The sequence below is a fragment of the Python bivittatus genome, unplaced genomic scaffold, assembly GCF_059951505.1.
Source record: "Python bivittatus isolate LINGU-HERP-01145 unplaced genomic scaffold, Pbiv_v1 ctg000090_np1212, whole genome shotgun sequence".
Classification (NCBI taxonomy): Eukaryota; Metazoa; Chordata; class Lepidosauria; order Squamata; family Pythonidae; genus Python; species Python bivittatus.
This window is the reverse complement of record NW_028277046.1, coordinates 4073649-4094655: the sequence shown is the minus strand read 5'-3', so window position 1 is coordinate 4094655 and position 21007 is coordinate 4073649. Positions and strand designations below refer to the sequence as shown.

The window sequence follows — 21007 nt, the reverse complement described above, 5'->3', positions numbered from 1 at the left end:
TGCTTGTCAACAAGACTGGTAACGTGAATACAGAATAACACTTAGGTTGAACTGGTGGTTTTATTGATACCCCACAATGGCAAGCCACAAATGGGGGTTTATGCCATGCAGGGGTTTACATTATCCGCAGGTTTCGAGAGCCCATCATTTGGTGTGGAGTGAATCCTCTGGATCAGTGTTTCTCAACCTTGGTGACTTTAAGACGCGTGGACTTCAACTCCCAGAATTCCCCAGCCAGCATAGCTGGCTGGGGAATTCTGGGAGTTGAAGTCCACGCGTCTTAAAGTCACCAAGGTTGAGAAACACTGCTCTGGATGGTCTATTTTAAATCCTTGCTGATCGGGGGGTCAACCTTCAATGAACAGTCAGAAATTTTTGTCAGGGCTGGTCTTCCAAACGAGAAGTATGTTAGTTCGAAAGCAGGGGTAGACCATGATTTCCCAGCCGGGCCCAAAGGACTGTGTTCACACCACACCTGTGGGTCGGTAACCCAGGACTTAAGGCCCACGTCCCACCCATATGAAGTCCTTGCCGGGTCGGAGTGCAGAGAGTTTCCTGCTGGCCAATCTCCCCCCCACAAGAGACTTCTTCTCAGCCTGGTGAACTTCCCCATTGTTCCGTGTTCCTCAAACTCCGTGACTGTAAGGGGTGTGGCCTTCAACTCCCAGAATTCCCCAGCCAGCAATTCTGGGAGTTGAAGGCCCCACCTCTCACAGTCACAGATGTTGAGGAACCCTGGTTTAGATGGCATCAGAACCCATCAGAACTTCTTCTTTATAGGTGGTCCTTGAGATGATCCTTGGAACAACCCATGATGGTATCAGAGTCCTGGTACGGGCAAATTCAAAGGTTTTGGGGAGGAAAAAGAATCATTTTTACGAAACAGGGACACCGGGTGCCCAGCATTGATTCAGAGTCCACCATTCACCTGCAACTGGTGTCAGGACCTAGTGCAACCCCACCAAACAGGGACATGTGCGTTTCTCCCCAAGCAAAGACATCTCCTTTTTGCTGACTGTGTTTGCAAAGAGTGAGCTCCTGAATGTCGTTCTGGTCCAGCAGCCAGCTCCAGAGGTTGACGTGACTCATCCAGCCGGAGAAGGCATCAGCGAAGACGTCCAACATGGCGTTCTTCCGCTTGCCGAGGATGGGTGTCCCCCCGCTCTGGATGATGTAGTTTTTCTGGATGTTTCGGGCTGTGCCCACGGCGCCGTTCACCCACAGGTTAATGGTCCCAGAGCTGGAGAGCCAGGTGACGCAGTGGTGGACCCAATCTTCCGCCCGGCGGTGGAGGTCGAATTGCACAAACTTCCCCCCAATCCACACTCCCACAGCCATGCCCACGCTGATGACCAGCTCGTTCTCGCTCTCTGGAGTGGAGTAGAAGAGAACGGTCTGCCTCCCCTGGTTGCGGTTCTGCACCCAGAAACACAGAGTGAAGGTTTTCAGTTGCATTGGCTTCAGGGGGATCACGGTCACGTAGCTGGCGGTGTTCTCCAAGGGGAAGTGGAACGCTTGCAAGCTGCGTTGGTGGTGACCTGAAATAAACACCCAGAAACGTTCATGGATGGATGGATGGCCCTTGAGTTCACCAACCAATCAGAAGGAACCAGTTTTGTATATGGCTTCCCCTTGAGTTGATCCTTGGAACCACCCATCCGAACCTCTTATTTATAGGTGGTCTTTGAGTTGATCCTTGGAACCACCCATCCAAACCTCTTATTTATAGGTGGTCTTTGAGTTGATCCTTGGAACAACCCATCCAAACCTCTTATTTATAGGTGGTCCTTGAGTTGATCCTTGGAACAACCCATCCAAACCTCTTATTTATAGGTGGTCCTTGAGTTGATCCTTGGAACAACCCATCCAAACCTCTTATTTATAGGTGGTCCTTGAGTTGATCCTTGGAACCACCCATCCAAACCTCTTATTTATAGGTGGTCCTTGAGTTGATCCTTGGAACCACCCATCCAAACCTCTTATTTATAGGTGGTCCTTGAGTTGATCCTTGGAACAACCCATCCAAACCTCTTATTTATAGGTGGTCCTTGAGTTGATCCTTGGAACCACCCATCCAAACCTCTTATTTATAGGTGGTCTTTGAGTTGATCCTTGGAACCACCCATCCAAACCTCTTATTTATAGGTGGTCCTTGAGTTGATCCTTGGAACAACCCATCCAAACCTCTTATTTATGGGTGGTCTTTGAGTTGATCCTTGGAACCACCCATCCAAACCTCTTATTTATAGGCTGCCCTTAAGCTGATCCTTGGAAGAGCCAATCGGAATCAAATTTTAAATTGATTGGCGTTAGAGAACCACCTTCTACTCTAGCAAGGCGTCAAGGCAGCCATGGTCCATGGAAGAGCCACTCAGCTGGGCTCTTTCCTTACAGAATCATGACTCCTCATCTCCAGAAGCGAAGAAAAAAATTGTGGTCTCAGCTTTCTGGAGTGACCTGGGCTGGGGAAAGAGGATTCAGAACTAGAATGTAAGCACACACCATCTCATCACGAAGAAAACGTGCAGATCTCCCTGGCTGGGAAAAATGTCTTCAGTGTTCACTGAGACTAAAATCCTGGAAGATATGAGCTCCAGGTGACCTGTCTCAAAGGCTGGGGACACCAGGTGCCTCCAAGTTTCAAACCAATCTAGCCTCCTGGCTTCCACAGGTCTTCCAGAACCCAGAATTGTCCTGGTCTCTGGTGAATTTGCACCCTTGCTTTCCCAACTGGAGTACAGGAGGTTGTCTGAATGCACGTAGGTCAACAAAAGCAACGGAGCTGCTTCCTACCAGGCTTGCCAATCACGTCCAGAAGATACTTCTTCATTTCACGAAGCCTGGTCTGTATCTTGTTGAGCTTACTGGCGATGCTCTCGGGCCGGCACCTTCCTGGAACAAGGCAGAGTTCACAGGAATTCTCGGTTTAGCCCCACATTTGCCAACCATGTAAAGTATTATTATTATTGATTTCAAATTATTGGCCGCCCAACTCCAGTGGACTCCAATGTAACGCAGATCGGATCCTCTCCCCAAGGAGATTAGGGTCTGAATGTTGGCTGTACAAAAAATGCCAAGGGGAAGGAAAGGTTGAACAGCAACTAGGATCCTTCGGTCCTGCTGAGCTCAAGCCCTGCACTGTTTTAATTGTGGTTTGTTTGGCCTGGTTCATTGGTAACACTAAGCCATGAATCATGGTTTACCCATCACACAGACGAGGGATGCATCTCAGTCAAGTTAAGCTTTCCTCTCACTGCTTTGGAATAAGGACTCCATACACGGCCCCACTCCAACAGGGAACGTGGGTCTGTATCCTCGGGCATCAGCCGCCAAACTCCCGCTGCCGAGCCAATGAGCCCCATGGCTTTTGCAACCCTTTCAACAAGCCTATATTAACCCCAGTTCCCCTTCCTGTGATTCTGGGAAAGCTAGGAAGCAGCTCCCTGGGAGTTTGGGTTGAGCAACAGAGGGGCCTCAAGAGTAAAGGTCTGCTTAGGAGGAGAAGGTGATAAGCCAGAGGCTATATAAAGCCTTTAATTTCCTCTGGCTGAATTTAGCAAGAATTTTCTTTTCCATCCAGGAGCAGTTGGGTTTAATCCTACAGTTCCCCCATCCTGGTTCCCATCTTGGATCCAGGCCCTGGGAGGTCCTCCTGAAGTTGGCTTACACGTCCTACCCTGCTCCCCTTGGTGATTCCTCCTACCTTCCACCAGCTGAAGTGAGAAAGACGCTTTGACCACCCTGTCATTGAGAGGCTGGATCTGGCGGTAGTCGTTCCTCAGAGTCTGGTTCTTCCAGTCGAGCAACGTGTTTTCCAGCAGATTAATCTGCAAAGGAGCAAACGGTTCCTTTGAGAAAAAAAAAAGACCAGGGAGCTGCAATCCGAGGACGCAAGAGAGTAAGTGGAATGCTGCGCCGAAGGACACAGAACGGGGCCCACATTTGTGCCAAAAAGTGTGTTTGGGGCCAAAGGATCTGAGCCCAGCCCTCCTTTGCCCAAAGCTGATGGCCAGCAGGGTTATTCGAAGGGTTTCTGCGAGGCTGATGCAAAGAAGAGAGTTGCAGGAGGGAGAGAAAATAAAAGGAGATGAACAGAAGCATGTTCAGAGGCATTATAATAATAGTAATTAATTTTGAATTTATTAGCCACCCAATTCCAATGGACTCCAATTGGGCGTAAAGACGAGGAGGACTTCAGGATACCAACGTTTTTGCAAAATGAAACCCACCATCCTTAAAGAGCTATCAGTTGGTGCTGGGGGCGAGTTCGTTCTTTTAAAAATGCAAAAAAGAGCAAAGCAAAACCCGCACAGGAAAAGGACCCTAAGCAAAACTTAAAAAAATTAAAACAATTAAAAGTAAAAATTTAAGACACCAGTTAAAAATGTGTAACGTAAAACTGTAGAATTAAGGTTAACGTACAAGTTTCATTGTCGGGGTATTGTTAAAAGACAACGGCTGGGGGGGGGGGAATCAAACTGCTTTCTGCCTCTAAATCAACATTTATTTTCCTCTCTGATGAGGTTTAATCCCAGGTTATGTGCTTAGTCTGAAAATATCTAAAGAAAACAGCTAAGCTCTAACTAAGCTACTTTCATGTGGCTTGTTTGTTTTGGGGTGGGTTGTCTGAACTGAGCTACTGCGGCTTGAAAAGTAGAGTCAGCATGGTTTGAAAGCTAGACCAATTGTGTTATTCGACAAACCATGGTTTAGTGCAGTGTGCAGATCCAAACCTTGGCTTAATGCAATGTGCAGATCCAACTTGTGGTTTAATGCAATATTAGATCCAAATTGTGGTTTAATGCAATGTGCAGATCCAAATTGTGGTGTGATGCAATATGTAGATCAAACCATGGTTTAATGCAGTATAGCTCTAAATCATGGTTTAATACAATCATGGACAGTATGGGGGAGCAAAAGAGAAACATCTCCTTGCCTGGGTGTAGGAGAGCTTGATGGGCGAGTCAAAGACGGTCCAGATCACGTTCTCTGTACATGGTGGGGTAGTCAACGAACCATGATAGCGGTAGAAATTGGAGAGGTTGTCTGGCAACATGGCCAAGATATCCAGACTATGGAGGATGGTTGATTCCCCTAAAAGAGAAAATCCCCCTCGTGTACAACGGTCTTGTAAAGTAGGCCGCAGTCAGATTAAGGAACACCGATGGGTCTAAATCAGGAATTTTCTAAACTCTGCCATTAAGCTGGGGCGGTTGGGAAAAAAGAAGAAAAAGAAAGCAATAGGGGGGTGTCTTCTAAACCTGGTGCCCTTCGCAGGGGGGAGAGTGGCCAAAAGGCCCAGCTGGTTGGGAACACTGGGCTTTGTAGTCCCAGCAGACACCAGGCTGCATTGAGCGATGTGCGAACCGGGCATTTCCCCCTGGTGATTTTTGCAATGCCTGTCTCCCCACTTTGCGGGGGCCCAATATTGCAAGTCGCTCCTTGGTTGGCCAAACAAACTATTTATTTATTTCCCCTCTGTGGACTGAGCAGCTTTGGTGCCCTCTGGACTTCTTCTCCCATCAGCCCCGACCCGCACAGGCAATGGCAAGGAATTGTGGGACCTGGAGTCAGGAGCAACTGGTTGGTGGGGGGGCTCATTTGCATTTCTGCATCAGCAAAAGGGAAGCCCCCCCCCAAGCCTTACCTGCAAACTTAACTTTGTCCAATTTGGTAATGAAGTCGCTGTAGTAAGTGTTCTCAAAATGGGTGCCCTGAAAACAAAGCAAAAAAAATTAAAATGGTGATTATGAACAAACTGCCTACGTGGCCCGACTCCCAGCGACGTGAGAAATGGTTCGTGCCCAGCTTCGCTGATCCTGGAGAAAAAAAGTGGGGTTCGGTTTTGTTCTGGGATGGGAGACCACCAGGAAGGCAACACTGCGGGTGAAACTCGCAAGTCGAACATCCCAGAAGAACGGCCATCAGGAATGAATGCAACGCGAGGGAGAAACACACACACGTTTTTGCTTCTCTCCACTTATTTCCTTTTAATTTTAACGTCCCTATTTGCCCTGAGAAAAATCAGACCGTTTCGGGCGTCTAGTTCCCTTTCATCTGGTGCCCTCTAGTGTTTGGTTCAGGATTATGAACTACGATGCGCTCTCCCCTTTCCCCCTCTTTGAAATCCCCCAAAGGGCTTGTTTTAAACTCAAACACTCCATTTTCGACCTTAAACGTGACCCTATATGGCCATCAGAAGCAGGCAGGGCCGGTCCTAGCCTTAAGCAGTTGATCGTCAGAACGGGTCCAATTATTGTCTTTTTATCGAAAGGGAGAAAAAAAGGGAATCTGAGGTTTTTCAGCTTCTGGATCAAAGCAAAATAATTCGTCCCGTTTGGGTTGGGGTGTCTCTGAATCTGATGTGAGCAAGGCTGTTTGGGGTCCCACCTCGGGGAAAACAAATATTGGGTGGTTTTACCTTGTTTTGGGTGCTTAATTTAATTTATATTATTTCTACCTTTTCAAGTACAGTACCTCGATTTCTGGCCACTGGAGAGCGTTTTGAATCAAAAGGGGAGTGCAGTGACTCACGCAGAGACACCACGGCCTGTCTAGCACTCTTAGGCCCAGAGTTGGTTTTCACATCTGCAAAACCCCACTTTTCTTGTTAAGCCTTTAAGGGAAGCTCTGATTCCTTGGCTGTTTGTAAACCATGGTTATGGCTTAGCTTATATCTGAAGGTTTGCTTTTTGCCCCTGGTGATGGATGTAGCTTTCTCTCCACGCTGTTAATTTCCATCCTCAACAACAACCCTGTGAGGTAGGCTTAGGCGGAGAGAGAGAGAGAGAGAATCTGGGACGCAGCTATCTTGTGGTTGAATGCAGAACTGAATTGAGGTTTCTTGGATCTTAGCTTGACACCGTGAACCCCATTAGACCACTTCTTGTTAATCTTAAAGCAATAACAAACCACAGAGAATCCTTGATTAGAACTCAAGGCTAAGCCACAAGGTGGTTTGTTATGCTCTGGGTTAGGGGGTGGCTGGAACCCAGCTGCTCTCTCTTAAAGACCATGATTTAGGGTTGAGCAAAGCTGGCTTAAACAAGCTAAGATGGGAACCTAACTGTAATGGATCACATTTGGGGGCCAGGAGGAAATGAAGGAGCTGATTGAGGTTTTGGAGAGGTGCAGATACACACAGCCCATTCCTCTCTGCCAGAGGCAAACAGCTGGAAGGATGAGCGGAATTTTGAGTTAGCAATTTTCTATCTGCACAACAATAATTTGGAAATTACATCAGCTGCAAGGGGCAACAGACAATCATTGTTAGCCTCTGTCGCTGGAGCGATCCTTTTGTTAACCGGATGAAGGCTGAATGGTCCAGGAGGGCCAGAGGATGGGGGATAACCTCTGGGAAATTGCTTCTTGGGCCAGCGATTGTCCCCGGAGGTTTGCAAGAAAAAATCACCACCTTGCTTGCAGATCAAAGGAATGGGCTAATAAGGACCCCGGCCGGTTCCTAGTGTCGATTCCACCGGAAGGGGCTTGTTGCAAAAACAGGGAAATAACACAAAAATCAGGAGTCTAGTAGCACCTTTCCGGACTAACACGTTTCATGCAAAGGCATCGGCTTTTGTGATGCCTTTCATCAAATTTGAGAGTCAGAAAAGGCGCTCCCAGATTCCTTTTGATGCTTCGGCCCCACGGACTAACACCGTTCTCTTCCTACAGTGATGGGACAATACCAAAGGACAGATACTTTCAGAGACTATGTTTGGGTGTAAATCCTGTTTTTTTTAAAAAATGTGCTGTTTCTTTAATAAGGAAAGAGACGAGACGAGTGCAAAATTTGTTCCTCAAAGACTTGGGTTGGAACCTTGTTTTGAACCCCAAGATGCAGGGCACAGGCTGGAGACAAGCGAAGTTTCCCCAGGACCATAATAATAATAATAATGACGACGATGCACAACTCTGGGACTCTTCTAGTTGTAATTTGGAGTAGGACCACAAGGGGAAATGATGGAGTGTATGGGGTCTTTAATGAACTATTGCGGTGGGACAGAAGCCAAGGTCAGATCTGGCTCAGTCCCACCGAGCTGGGCTGGGCCGCCGAGTTGCCCACCCGACCCCAGAGACTCTCTCCTCGCACCTACGGTTGTAGAGCTCCTTACCACAAAGAGAAAAGCCAGCACGGCCAGCCCGTCGGGTTTATCCTTCGCTTCTTCAAAACTGGAGTAAGCTTCTGAGTTGTAATGGACGATGTGGAGCTGCGAGAAAGAACGGTGGTGAAAAAGTGGCATGGGGGACCAACCGGTAGGGAAGACCTCCCTCAAACGCAAGCGGCTTTGGCTGACCAATTCTTAGTTCTCCCACAACTGCAAACAGCTGTTTGTATTAAGATGACAACGTCCCCCTTTTTTCCCCTCCTTCCCCAGGCTCGTAATTCCAGGCAGAAGCGGGGCGGCCTACCTCGGCCATGTATCGCATCCCATCGATGGTGTGTTCGGATCCGCTGCTCTCGAGATCCATGCCTCCCCAGTGAAGGTGCAGCTGGATAGCTGTGAATTTCCCAGGAAGGCCTTTCATGATGATCATGGATGAAGGCAGTTGTATGACAACTGGAAAATAACATCAAAATGGGTATCAGGCACCTTGCCAATATTTCCAAGAGCTTTCTCATCCCCCACCCCATTGACAACCTGCCAGGATAAGATGGAAACAGGTTCAGGTCTGGCAACTTTTAAAGGATCCCTTATCTCAAAGCAGAACCCGTTTTCTTTTTAAAGAAAAGTCCTGAACTACATTATTTCCGGAAGAAGTTTTGCTCCCCAGTTCGCCGTTGGGTCAAAGCAGAAAAGCACTTTTCCTCTGCAGGTTGCGCCTCTCGGGGTCCAAAAACACCCCACCCCCCCATCCCAGCTACAGAAGCTGCAATTATTCCAAAAGTTGTATAATTAGAGCCCGGCCTGGGATAAATTGGGGCTGTTTGCATTTAGCGGTTTTAATGTGTTTTTGCAAAGCGTAAGGATGGGAGGAGGACGAAACTACAGTTGGAGCAATTCTCATTGGGCCAAACTTTCTCTCTGTGCAAAGATCATGCATTATTGCTGTCGACCTGATGGCTGCCCCAAACCCATCATCCTGGCCTTTCTCGGCAGCACCAGCTTGAGAAACGCTGACCTGGATTGTCAGAAGGCGCCCAAGTGTGAAAGTGGGCTTGTATGACCTGACGTGGCCCTCTATTTTTTGCTATAGTCCTCCCCACCGTCCCTGTTGTTCGTAACATTAAAACCATCTTAGTTTCCCCCCCACATTTTCAAAGATGGCAATTGTGCAATTCAAGATCCGAGTCCCTAGTCTGGCGGGCAGTCAAGGTAAGCGCGCTCTCTCCGAGGCACATTTCCAACAAGTGTGTGTTAATTGTAACGAAGCCTTCTTTTGCACTCTGCTGGGAAGTGTCACACCGGGTCCCCGAGGTCTTCTGCTCCCGTCTCGTTTTCCAGATTAGTGTCTGGGGAATTCTGGGAGTTGAAGTCCGCACATTTGGAAGTTGCCGAGGTTGAAAACACTGCCTTAGGGAATGGATTATGGGTTATAATGAACTGGGAACCTCAAATGTTTTCCCGGAGGGAGGGCAATGCCATCTGAAATTCTTTGTTTGCAAGAGAAGGTTTGTCTCCACGCTCCAGAAAGTCCTGGTTGGGGAAAACAAAGACAATGGTCCTGTGCTTTGAAAGGGATGGGTGCGTGTCAATAAGATTCCTCTATCAAGGAGATGAACCGAGACACCCATTAACCCATATTTGGGAAAATCAAATTGAGCTGAGCTCCTGATAACTTCCTGAATGCATCCATAGCCTTTCCCAATCAATTCAGTGGGAAAGCAGTTTATTCAAGTGCTCTTCCAAGTGCACTTCTGAGGTTTAGTTTAGAGCCCCCAGCCCTGGGACTTCTTAGTGGCCTCGCATCCAAGCCAGAGCCCTGGGACTTCTTAGTGGCCTCCCGTCCAAGCCGGAGCCCTGGGACTTCTTAGTGGCCTTGCATCCAAGCCAGAGCCCTGGGACTTCTTAGTGGCCTCCCGTCCAAGCCGGAGCCCTGGGACTTCTTAGTGGCCTTGCATCCAAGCCAGAGCCCTGGGACTTCTTAGTGGCCTCGCATCCAAGCCGGAGCCCTGGGACTTCTTAGTGGCCTTGCATCCAAGCCGGAGCCCTGGGACTTCTTAGTGGCCTCCCGTCCAAGCCAGAGCCCTGGGACTTCTTAGTGGCCTCCCGTCCAAGCTGGAGCCCTGGGACTTCTTAGTGGCCTCGCATCCAAGCCAGAGCCCTGGGACTTCTTAGTGGCCTCCCGTCCAAGCCGGAGCCCTGGGACTTCTTAGTGGCCTTGCATCCAAGCCAGAGCCCTGGGACTTCTTAGTGGCCTCCCGTCCAAGCCGGAGCCCTGGGACTTCTTAGTGGCCTCCCGTCCAAGCCGGAGCCCTGGGACTTCTTAGTGGCCTTGCATCCAAGCCGGAGCCCTGGGACTTCTTAGTGGCCTCGCATCCAAGCCGGAGCCCTGGGACTTCTTAGTGGCCTCCCGTCCAAGCCAGAGCCCTGGGACTTCTTAGTGGCCTCTCGTCCAAGCCGGAGCCCTGGGACTTCTTAGTGGCCTTGCATCCAAGCCGGAGCCCTGGGACTTCTTAGTGGCCTCCTGTCCAAGCCGGAGCCCTGGGACTTCTTAGTGGCCTCGCATCCAAGCCGGAGCCCTGGGACTTCTTAGTGGCCTCCCGTCCAAGCCAGAGCCCTGGGACTTCTTAGTGGCCTTGCATCCAAGCCGGAGCCCTGGGACTTCTTAGTGGCCTCCCGTCCAAGCCGGAGCCCTGGGACTTCTTAGTGGCCTCGCATCCAAGCCGGAGCCCTGGGACTTCTTAGTGGCCTCCCGTCCAAGCCGGAGCCCTGGGACTTCTTAGTGGCCTCGCATCCAAGCCGGAGCCCTGGGACTTCTTAGTGGCCTCCCGTCCAAGCCAGAGCCCTGGGACTTCTTAGTGGCCTCCCGTCCAAGCCGGAGCCCTGGGACTTCTTAGTGGCCTTGCATCCAAGCCGGAGCCCTGGGACTTCTTAGTGGCCTCCTGTCCAAGCCGGAGCCCTGGGACTTCTTAGTGGCCTCGCATCCAAGCCGGAGCCCTGGGACTTCTTAGTGGCCTCCCGTCCAAGCCAGAGCCCTGGGACTTCTTAGTGGCCTCCCGTCCAAGCCGGAGCCCTGGGACTTCTTAGTGGCCTTGCATCCAAGCCAGAGCCCTGGGACTTCTTAGTGGCCTCGCATCCAAGCCGGAGCCCTGGGACTTCTTAGTGGCCTTGCATCCAAGCCGGAGCCCTGGGACTTCTTAGTGGCCTCCCGTCCAAGCCAGAGCCCTGGGACTTCTTAGTGGCCTCCCGTCCAAGCTGGAGCCCTGGGACTTCTTAGTGGCCTCGCATCCAAGCCGGAGCCCTGGGACTTCTTAGTGGCCTCCCGTCCAAGCCGGAGCCCTGGGACTTCTTAGTGGCCTTGCATCCAAGCCGGAGCCGTGGGACTTCTTAGTGGCCTCCCATTCAAGCCGGAGCCCTGGGACTTCTTAGTGGCCTCGCATCCAAGCCGGAGCCCTGGGACTTCTTAGTGGCCTCCCGTCCAAGCCGGAGCCCTGGGACTTCTTAGTGGCCTTGCATCCAAGCCGGAGCCGTGGGACTTCTTAGTGGCCTCCCGTCCAAGCCGGAGCCCTGGGACTTCTTAGTGGCCTTGCATCCAAGCCGGAGCCCTGGGACTTCTTAGTGGCCTCCCGTCCAAGCCGGAGCCGTGGGACTTCTTAGTGGCCTCCCATTCAAGCCGGAGCCCTGGGACTTCTTAGTGGCTTCCTGTCCAAGCCGGAGCCCGGAACGTCTTAGTGGCCTCCCGTCCAAGCTAGTTGTTTCTCTCTGCTGAAGGTCTGCCTACATATTTCCACACCAAACACACACTCTCAACCCTAACTCTCTCCCACTCCTTTTCTGTTCTGCTTTGAAAATAAGGCTTTCCTGCTTTTGCAGTATATCAGCGAGTTAAAAATACGGGCTCCCCGGGTGCCGTGCCTTTTGTAACCGTCACAAATTCTAGCAACATCGCCACGCCTGGGAGAATAAGATGATCCCTAGCGTGGGACCTTTCCTTTCGCCGTTATTTTTTTCACGTCTCGTGCATTTATACAAACCGCTGCCCTGTTTTCTGTTGTTTGCGGCCTGCCCGCCAGCTTTTGCGCTGGGTTGAGAAAAATCAGCACAAAATTAGCCAGATAGACGGTCGAAGGACATAAAGAAAACGATGACGAAGACAGAAATGAGAACAGATCAGGGCAGGAGGCTCATGCAATTAAAAAAAAGCCAGCCAGCCTACTTTGTTCACAAATAACATTCAGCTGATTTTTGATTTTTTTTTTTAAACGGGCATCTGATAAACACGGAGAGTCTCCTGCTTGGAGGTTAAACCTGGGCTCTTCTTTGTCGGCGTCTGCACCCCGGTTTTAATCTTGTTTTCCGACAGGTTTAAAATCCACTAAAAGGGCGTTACGTAGGACAGGGGCCACCACAGAAAAGCCCATCGCTTTTCCCGTTCGTTTATACCACAGCTTTGGCAGAGCTAACGCTGTGCAATATGGGTGGCTGGCATCTGAGACTTTAATGGACCGCAAAGTTATTTATTCAGGTTTTATGGCCTTCGGTGTTGCGTTTTAGCGTTCAAAGCCCGGGCAGCTGCGAGATCTGAGGGTGTATTTAAATGCATAAACCCTGTTGCTGGAAGCCATGAAATGAGAAAACAAGGTTTCCTTCTAAAAAAAAAAATATGGGTAGGTAGTGACATCCTGGCCTACTTTAAATGGTTGTTGTGAGGCTTATGGGAAAAAGTGCTTATTGTATTTCTTTAAAACCTGATTTCTAGATAGGGGCACCAATTAATCACTTGGATGGCAGAGAAAAACACTAAAGGCTTTTTTTTTTTGGTTAGAAAACAAATCTTGTTTGCAAGCTTTTTAATCACGAGATTTCTGGATTCCCCCCTCCTGCCACTCATATTCACCTGAATGGCCGTTGTTGGTCATCCTGAAATTGTCGTGGCGGTGGCCGTAACCGTGGAGCTCCAGCAGTTCCAGATCTGGATTAAATTTGGCTTTCGACCTCTGGATGTTGATGGGGGATTGCAGTTTCCCCAGGCAGTTTTCAAAGTACCTTCCCCAGTGCTCTTCATCGCGTTCCCCTTGGGCCGAGGGAGAGAAATGCCGTCAGATGAGGCGTAGCACAGAAGCTACAGACTTGTTTTGAGTCCCCCAAGCAAGCGTTACAGCTTCCAGACTGCCTCACAGGTCAGTAGAAAGAAGCTGGTTGATTGGAGTGGGAAAGGGATGACATGAAAGGAAAGGGGGAGGAGGAGGGAAGAGGAAAAGGAACCGACGGATGAGTCCTCTCCCCCTCCCCTGAAGTTTGCGTTTAGAATTTTAATCAGCCAGCTTCTTGCTTTGAAAACGCTGTAGCAGATTCATGCCCGCCTACGACGATCTCTTCCCCATCCTTGCTAAACAAAATCAGCCCTGTAGGACGAAACCCTACAAATGGGTCAGTTTGGAATGATTTTGGCTGGGGGAAAAGTGGCAAAGAAGGACATTTTGGGATCCTTTTTGGTCCCTCCAGGGATCTCTTGCTAAGTGCCCCTTCTCAGCTATAATGCATGTCTTTTTTTGGCCTGCAAATCGTTGAAATCATTCTTCGGCCTCTTAAGTGCTCCGTTTCCCCCCACCCCGTCCACGTTCTCAGCTCAGTTTGCAATGGATCCAAAAATCTTTCTTGGCTCCTTCCTTGGTTTTTGGCATAACTCCTGCTTTGCCATCAGGAGAGAAAGCTATCGATTGATCCCTTTTAGAGGGCACCTTTTTTCTAAACGGAGGAGCGACGCCAGAACAAAATACCTCCGAGGAGCCTCCGGAGGGAGGAAAACTCTCCCCCCTCCAAGCTTTTTGCCCCTTTCCTTTTAAAAAAAATTAAAGGCAGATTCAACCTTCTTCCACACTTGGGACAAAGGTGGGCCAACCTTTGGCTGGCATTATATTTAAGTCTGGAAAAGAGACTTCCTGCACCGGACAAAGCAAAGTTTATCCTATTTTCTCTCTCTCTCTCTCAAAAAAGAGCTCAGCCCCGCCTCTGTTGCAAAGCACCCTTTTTTATTCGCACGACAACCCTGCGAGGTAGATCAGGGGAGGCAGAAAGAGAACACCAAGTGACCAGCACGAGCTTGCCCTTTTAGCTTCCTGGTTGACCGGGAATGTCTATCCAAATTTTTCCATCCCTTTGTTCAAAACAGGATCTCCGCCTTGGGAGGCCTGCCAAGAATTCGGGCATCTGAAGATTCCCAAAGAGATCCCAACATTCGTCCTACGACAGCTGCCTCTGTGATTTTGGGAGAGGTGAGAAAGGTGTATAATTGGGCAGGCGGGGGGGGGATCTACCTGGTTTGAAAGGTGTGCAAATATCCAGGTTTGGTCAAAAGAGCTTCAGTGGGTGCTGCAGACTGGCATGGCTCTGGGGACGTGCCCAGGTGAGCCAACAAGATGCTGAAGCCCATCTGTAGGTCTTATCCCCCTCTGTCCCTTAAGGTGGCATGCTGGCTGGGGAATTCTGGGAGTTGAAGTCCACTCATCTTAAAGTGGCCAAGTTTGGACAACACTGCCCTAAACCCTTCCCAGCCGGAAAGCTGAGCCTTAGACAATTTAAGGGAATTAGGATCAATTTTCTAAAATAAAGTGCTGGGAGCCCCAGGAACTTCATTTTCCCTCTAACTGTGGGTCAAGAGAACAGCTGCCAGCTGTTCTTCAAGGGATTAACAGGAGAGTTCACATATTCTCGTGATTTGCAAATGGGACCTACAACACCACAAGGCCGCTGAGTGCTGAGCCCCTAATTTCCCCCAAACTGCTACCCTTAAGCCCTGTTTGTATTACGATGCCCCAATTTCCTGGCTGGGGTGGCCGGCGTCACCAGGATTACAGCCCAGCCAGGGTGAGGAATGGTTAGACGGGGGAGGTGGGATTCAGCTGACTTTTTTTTTTAAAATAAAACGTATTTTTACAGAGACGATAAAAACGAACAAAAAATCCAAGGGAAAGGAAGAAAGGAAAGGGAAAAAAGAGGAAGAAAGGAAAGGACAAAGGTGCAGAAAGGAATCAGAAAGAGGAAACTTTGCAGCAAATACAAACGTGAGTCCAAAATTATCTCTTATTCTAGGGTTACCCAAAAAACTCTCTTTTCTATTGTCTAATATTTTCTAACCATCAAAACCACAAATCAAAAGTTCCTTTTTTTCTGTTTCATGCCAAAAGTCTATAAGGGGTGTGAGATTCAGCTGAAATTTAACCATTTTGTGCAGCCTGCTGTCGCAGGCCACCCTTAAAAGCACAAGGCGCTTCTGCTCCTAGGTCCGATCTTTCTTTCCTCCTTACCGTTATACGTCCACTGTAAGACGCGGGCAGAACTCAGGTGCAGAAAGCAGAGTTGGAGCACCCAGCCGCTAGTCCTCATGGTTCTCTGGAGTCAAACCCGAAGAGGGAGATCCTCCGGTTTTCTCCTCCGCGTCTCCGGAAAGGTAAATAATAATTTTCTTAAATCCAGCCGCCTTTCTCCTGCTGAAACGAGAACAAATATCATCAGCCTATTTTCCCCTGCCAGATGAGAAAGTTAATTATATTGTTGATCTGGGAGAGGCTGCAAAGTTTCTAACGGACCCACCGAAAAGACACCCAACAGCCGAGGAGGGATTATAAGGCGAAGCACGCTAAGGTGGGGTCCGGCTGTTTTTTTCCTGGGGGTAAGTCTGCCACCGCCTTCTCCTCCTCCAATGCACGCTGATGGGCATTAATGTTTCATGCACCTTGGAGGCCATGGAATTACAGGGACGGTGCAGCGTGCCAAGCTTGACTTAAGTTTGCAGAAGCCCAACGCTGCCCTTGCGCTCTGCTGAAGGTAAGTGGGAGGAATTTAGCAATCAGAAGCAGATGCATTTGAGAAATTAGATGATGTAGGTTTTGGAAAATGGAAGCATCTGGGCTCTTATGGGGAAATCTGGCCCCGCGCCCCCCTTGAGAGATGCATCATCGGCCTGGCTTGAAAGGCTCGATTCTGGAAAATCTGAAAAACAAGCATAGACCGCTTGGGGTGCCCTACTCTTCTTATTAAGAGATTTCCCCTTTATGGCAGGGTTTCTCAAGCTTGGCACCTTGAAGATGGGTGGACTTCAACTCCCAAGGAGTCCCTGGGAGGCTGGGGAATCCTGGGAGTTGAAGCCCACCCATCTTCAAGGTGCCAAGCTTGAGAAACCCTGCTTTAGGGAATCTGAATTCTCCACTTGGCGGGAGAAAAACAGAGGCCCCCGCAGCCCTCGACAATTCGAGCTATACCCGACACATCTAAAAGATGAATTTTCCTTTCAGCCAAGCTCAGTTCCTGGGGGTTTCACGGGCTTGTGTGTGCCGCGTTTTTGGCAACTAAGAATTCATTTGCTGTTTATTTTCTTTGGGGAGATTCTTCCGCTTCATCTATTTCGCAACCCGGGCATTTCCTGGTGGCCTCCCATCCAAACCCTAACCAGAGCTTCCGGGCTCTGAAAGGCTGCACGCTTCCCCTTGCTGAAAGGGAGAGTTTAAATTTTCGGATGCGACTCAGGAGCCTGGACGTCCTCTGTTTGTGTCTCCCGGGGGGAACCCGGGGGCTGGTCTGAATTGCTGGACCTTCTCGGTCAGCAATTTTCAAGGACTATTTACCCAACTGGATTTGCAGGATTAGGAAATGCCTTCCGGGCCCACGTTTGATGATCCCTGCTCTTGCACATTCTATTGCTCCGCCGAGCAAGCCAAAAACGCTGGCGTTTTGCAAGCTTTTTGGAAAGCTGCCTTAAAACAGGCCCAGCGAACCCGATGCGGGGGGCAGAGGAGCCATTCTTACAGCCCCCGGGACGTCCTGCCTCACCTCGGGGCCCTCGAGATGCTACGGGCCATAATTCCCTCTTGGCTGGGCATCACGCAAAGTGCCAGTTTGGAAGGGGGCAGGTGGAAGCAAGCTTTTGTATTGCAACGGGGTGGCTGAACAGACCCTGTGCTTTGCAGGCTGGAGGTGGGGGGCTTCCTCCCCAGACAAGCTTTTCTGCAAGTAAAAGCGAGCATCTCAGGCGTAACCATTCCCTGAGGGGCTAGCTTTCTAGATGCAAAGCTGGCTAACTTTTCTTCTTGGGGAGAAACTTGAACCACAAAGCCTTATTTCAGCAGGACGTAAAGTCCAGTCCCGTCTGTTGTAATGCAGAGAGATCAGGCGTCTTTATTTTATTGTCTGTCTACATTAGGTAACGGCTAAAGTTCAGGGGCTGAGCCGATATTTTCCAGCCGAAGGGCCAGGCTGAACTCCTGCCACGTATGGACCAGGCTGCCCTCTCCAAGAAGACAGTCTTGGCCTAAAACAATCTACTCCGGACTCGGGTCGAGCGAGACCCTCGCCAGGCTAAACTCCCTTCCCCTAAAATCAAGTTTTCTCGTGTTTACTTGGCTGCATTTATTACAATTTAATGGGGAAGAGAGAACCTGCTTGGGGGCCTTAACAGCATCTTGATCTGCAGATCCTTCAGCGTTAAAACGCTCAGGGAAAACCGCCAGTAATAAAACCCCAAACGATCCTGATTTATTCCAACCCCAACCCGCTTTCTAACTGTGGCCCCCGATTCTCTGCTCTGATGCAGACCACGCCAGCTAAACCAAGCCCCTTCCAAAATCCCCCATTTTGGAAAGATCGATCCCCCAAATGAACAGAATTTTACCCAATACAAGTGGCAAGGTCGGAGAAGGGGGGGAAGGACGGAAAGGAATAATTATATTTTCTGGAAGCAGCCTAGTTGTGTCGGTACCCCTTCCTTTAGCTCTGCTATTTTTTACATTTCACATGGGTTGTGTGCCGTTTCCGGCGACATCCGCCGATCAAAGACAATGCCGTTTTCATCTGAACATGAGATTTTTTTCTTTGCATGTTTTCAAATGCCAGCCGGTCCATTTGCCGCTGGTGGGTAGACGAACGCAATCATTTTTGGAGGCACAGATGGAAGGGAGAGGCGGTGGAAGAAAGCAGAGAAAAATGTTCTATCGTGGCCTCGACGGGCATCAGTTATAGACGAGAATCGTTTTAAGGGGAAAAGCCGTTCCTTGGTCCAAGATAGGGAGGAAAAGGGCCAGGTTGGCAAGGGGGATTTCTTTTGGGAACTGGGCAGAAGGAGTTACACAAGTCACCCTAAGCCGCATGACGGTTTGTTGGAGTTGGGCTTCGTGGGAGGCGTGAATGGCATTGCCGTGATTGGCAAACCATGGTTTATGGCTTAGTCCCTCACCCCCAGGCGGGGATTCATGGTGGGTTGGGGGCCTGCATGGGGGGCTTTTATCACAATAGAAAAAAGGAGCAGAGATCACGGAGGTGCAACCCGTCCATCCGGGAGCAGGCGGGCACCGAGGTCCACCTCGGGAAGAAAAAACCAAATACAAACCAGGATAACAAACCCCTCTTGAAGGTGAGCTGGAGATGTTCCCAGGTTGTGCCGACCTAGCGATGCGCCCTGGCCGACCCCAAGCCGAGTTCCCGTTCGATTACTCGGCCGGCCCCGATTCTTCCTCGTTCCGGTGGGATTGCAACGCTCTCCGGAGGCTTTTCTCAGCAAGCCGTGGACGTTTCGCTCCTGATCTGCACAAGGAAGGCAATCTGGAGAGAAATGTTTGTCAAGGAATTAAACCCTGGTCTGGTGGGTTGGTGTGGACTGAGAGCCATTGACACGGAACCAGCCGCGGAGTTTTTGCCGACGGTGACGGCGAACATTCTCTGTGCTACATCGGCCTGTCTTTGTGACATCACAAGAGAGAGTCAGATCCAAAGCGGACTCCGTTGCCAACTTTTCATCTCCCCTGGCCAACTTTCCCCATTTCCTATGTCCCTGCTCCCATGTTTTGTAGGGCTCTGTGACTAAATCTATCTGGACTTGCAAAATAATGCTCAGGTTCGCTCACCAGGCAGGTGGGGTTGAACCGTACTTTTGATTTAGCCCCAAGTAGCTGGGTTTGCAGAAGATGCCAAGCTGGGACGCAAATAAACTATGTTGGTTTTAGCACGGGCTGCAAACCTTAGATTTCCACGCCTTATCTTTGCAGTCCTGGCCATGCACAATTCCACGTGTGTTCTGAAGCCACAACCTTCAGTGTGATTTGCTCCCAGCACGTGGCCTGATGTTCTAAGTTCAACCCCCCCCATTTTTTACCTATTTCAGGCTGATGCATTGCCTATTTCAGAATTCAAATCAGGCCGGTGTGCCAGAGGAAGCGTCTCCAGCCCAGATGCCCGCAGATCATATCCTTAAAATATCCAAATCTTTCACAAACCTGGCCCCGTCTCCGGATCGAGAAGCCCGCTTCTTTTCAAAAGCAGCTGCAAAAATTCTCAATTGTGCCAGGAGCCTTTTCACGGAAAAAGAAGTCGCTGCACGAGCCTAAAGGAAAAACGAGCCAGGCCCTGCCCTGCCTGTCCACACACTACATTCTCGTTTAAAAGAAACGATGCTGGGAGGATGAATTCCAGCATCTGCCCAAAACTAACATTTTCTGCAGGGATGTTTTTATTGCTACTGGATCTGCTTGTTGCTTCCTCCATTGCAGGCTTGTAAGGCTGAGCAGAATCCGTTTTGTGAAACCGCTCAGAAGGGGTGAACGCCATTTCATATTTCTGCATTGAATACGTAAATTCCTGCAGGGGTTTAATACATCCCCCGGAGCAAACAAGCGTGCTTGGCCCTAACATCTGGTGGAAGGCCATTGGTTTAATCCAACTTTCCTATTAACCCATAACATGGTTTATTTGTCTGGGCACCAGCTATTACGTGAAGACTCTGTCTTGTTTAACCGGGGTTTAGGACCAGTGGGTTGTGATTTCAGAAAGTGTCAAAAAGTGCAGAGGACCACCTTTTTCAAAGTTTTAAAGTTTTATTTTTTTTGCTTTTTTTTTTTTAAATTGCATAACAGCCCTCTGGGCAAGTTAGGCCAAAAAGGGGGCTTAGAGGGGGGTTTTCTCATTATTTTTAATCTGCATTTAAAAAAAAAAAGTCTCCTATCAAATGCCTTGTTTGGACCAGGTGGCATGACCCTATATGCATCAAACGAGTACTTAAACGGAAGTTTTATAGGCATTAAATAAGTAATTCAACTGAAATTGTATATGCATGAAACAAGCATTAAACTGACATTTTATAGGTATTAAAGTAACTGAACTGAAGTTTGGAAAGCAGTCTTTTAGAATTCTAAAATAAGCAAGTTCTTTGGTTTAAATTTTACACATATCTTATCTATCAGACAGTTCCCTTTCAGAGCAAACATTAAGCAAAGCACAGGAACAGTAAGAAATACTAAACCAAAGGCATGAGATTAAAAAAAATTTGAAAAAAAGCCTTAAACCCATTTACAGCTACACTTTTACCCAGTTCAGCTCCTGCTTAAAAGTTTGACTTCCTTAGTACTAAATTCTGTATTTAACTGTAGTCTTCTGGATTATTTAATTTGCAGAAATGGACATTTAGAACAAAGAAAGAGCTTTCGGGATTTGGAATATTCTGTACCATTAAAAAAAAAACTAGAATATAAGAGCACCGTCCTCCACTCTACAAAACAGCCCCATTCCTGGAGCTCCAAACCTTAAAATGATTCTTCCTGTGCAAGATAATTCCGATTTTCAAGCTGCCCAATGCACAGCTTTGCAAATCTTGCATGGAGGGGAAAAAAAAAACAGAGGGGGAAAAACCGCGTGCAAAAACCCTCCCGGCGCTTTACAAAATGGGGATTTTCCATCCCTCGCGCAAGACATAAAAAAAGAAACTAAACTAAATTAGGCCCGCCCGCCCGGCTGCTTTGGAGCAGGAGGTCCCCGGGCACGTAGCGCACGCGCCAAGAGGCCGAGCTGGCGAGAGGCCCGCCGACCAATCGGCGGACAGCAGGCAGCCTCGGGCGGCCAATGGGAAGCCGCGACGAAGG

General features: G+C 49.2%; 1 protein-coding gene and 1 long non-coding RNA gene across 5 annotated transcripts; one reads left to right on the top strand and one right to left on the bottom strand.

The window, feature by feature from the left end:
* Positions 1 to 260: 260 nt before the first annotated feature.
* Positions 261 to 20884, bottom strand: CA6 (carbonic anhydrase 6). Of its 4 annotated transcripts, none has more exons than XM_088136780.1 (11): positions 19370 to 20884; positions 18487 to 18698; positions 15413 to 15595; positions 13003 to 13179; positions 8413 to 8561; positions 8115 to 8210; positions 5648 to 5714; positions 4937 to 5094; positions 3704 to 3827; positions 2794 to 2892; positions 261 to 1538 (listed from the first exon to the last, which is right to left on the bottom strand). In XM_088136780.1, the coding sequence occupies exons 3-11, from the start codon at positions 15489 to 15491 to the stop codon at positions 925 to 927; spliced, it is 1563 nt and encodes a 520-aa protein (XP_087992906.1). In that variant the 5' UTR covers positions 15492 to 15595; positions 18487 to 18698; positions 19370 to 20884; the 3' UTR covers positions 261 to 924. The 4 variants fall into 4 exon arrangements, with proteins under 4 accessions (XP_087992906.1, XP_025024841.1, XP_087992907.1 ...); XM_025169073.2 differs by having other exon boundaries at positions 18500 to 18698; XM_088136781.1 differs by having other exon boundaries at positions 15413 to 15592; positions 18500 to 18698.
* On the top strand, positions 13209 to 15470 carry LOC112541103 (uncharacterized). The gene is made up of 4 exons (XR_003085137.2): positions 13209 to 13285; positions 14278 to 14380; positions 15045 to 15169; positions 15389 to 15470. It is a non-coding gene; the product is annotated as an uncharacterized LOC112541103 (long non-coding RNA).
* Positions 20885 to 21007: the final 123 nt, after the last annotated feature.

Excerpts from the sequence above, each read along its gene's own strand:
- CA6 (XM_088136778.1), bottom strand. The coding sequence starts at position 15,491 with ATGAGGACTAGCGGCTGGGTGCTCCAACTCTGCTTTCTGCACCTGAGT. Across the intron at positions 5,715-8,114 it reads TGCTGGCTTTTCTCTTTGTG|GGCACCCATTTTGAGAACAC; the intron begins GTAAGGAGCTCT and ends CTTTGTTTTCAG. Across the intron at positions 3,828-4,936 it reads TCAAGCTCTCCTACACCCAG|ATTAATCTGCTGGAAAACAC; the intron begins GCAAGGAGATGT and ends GCTCCTTTGCAG.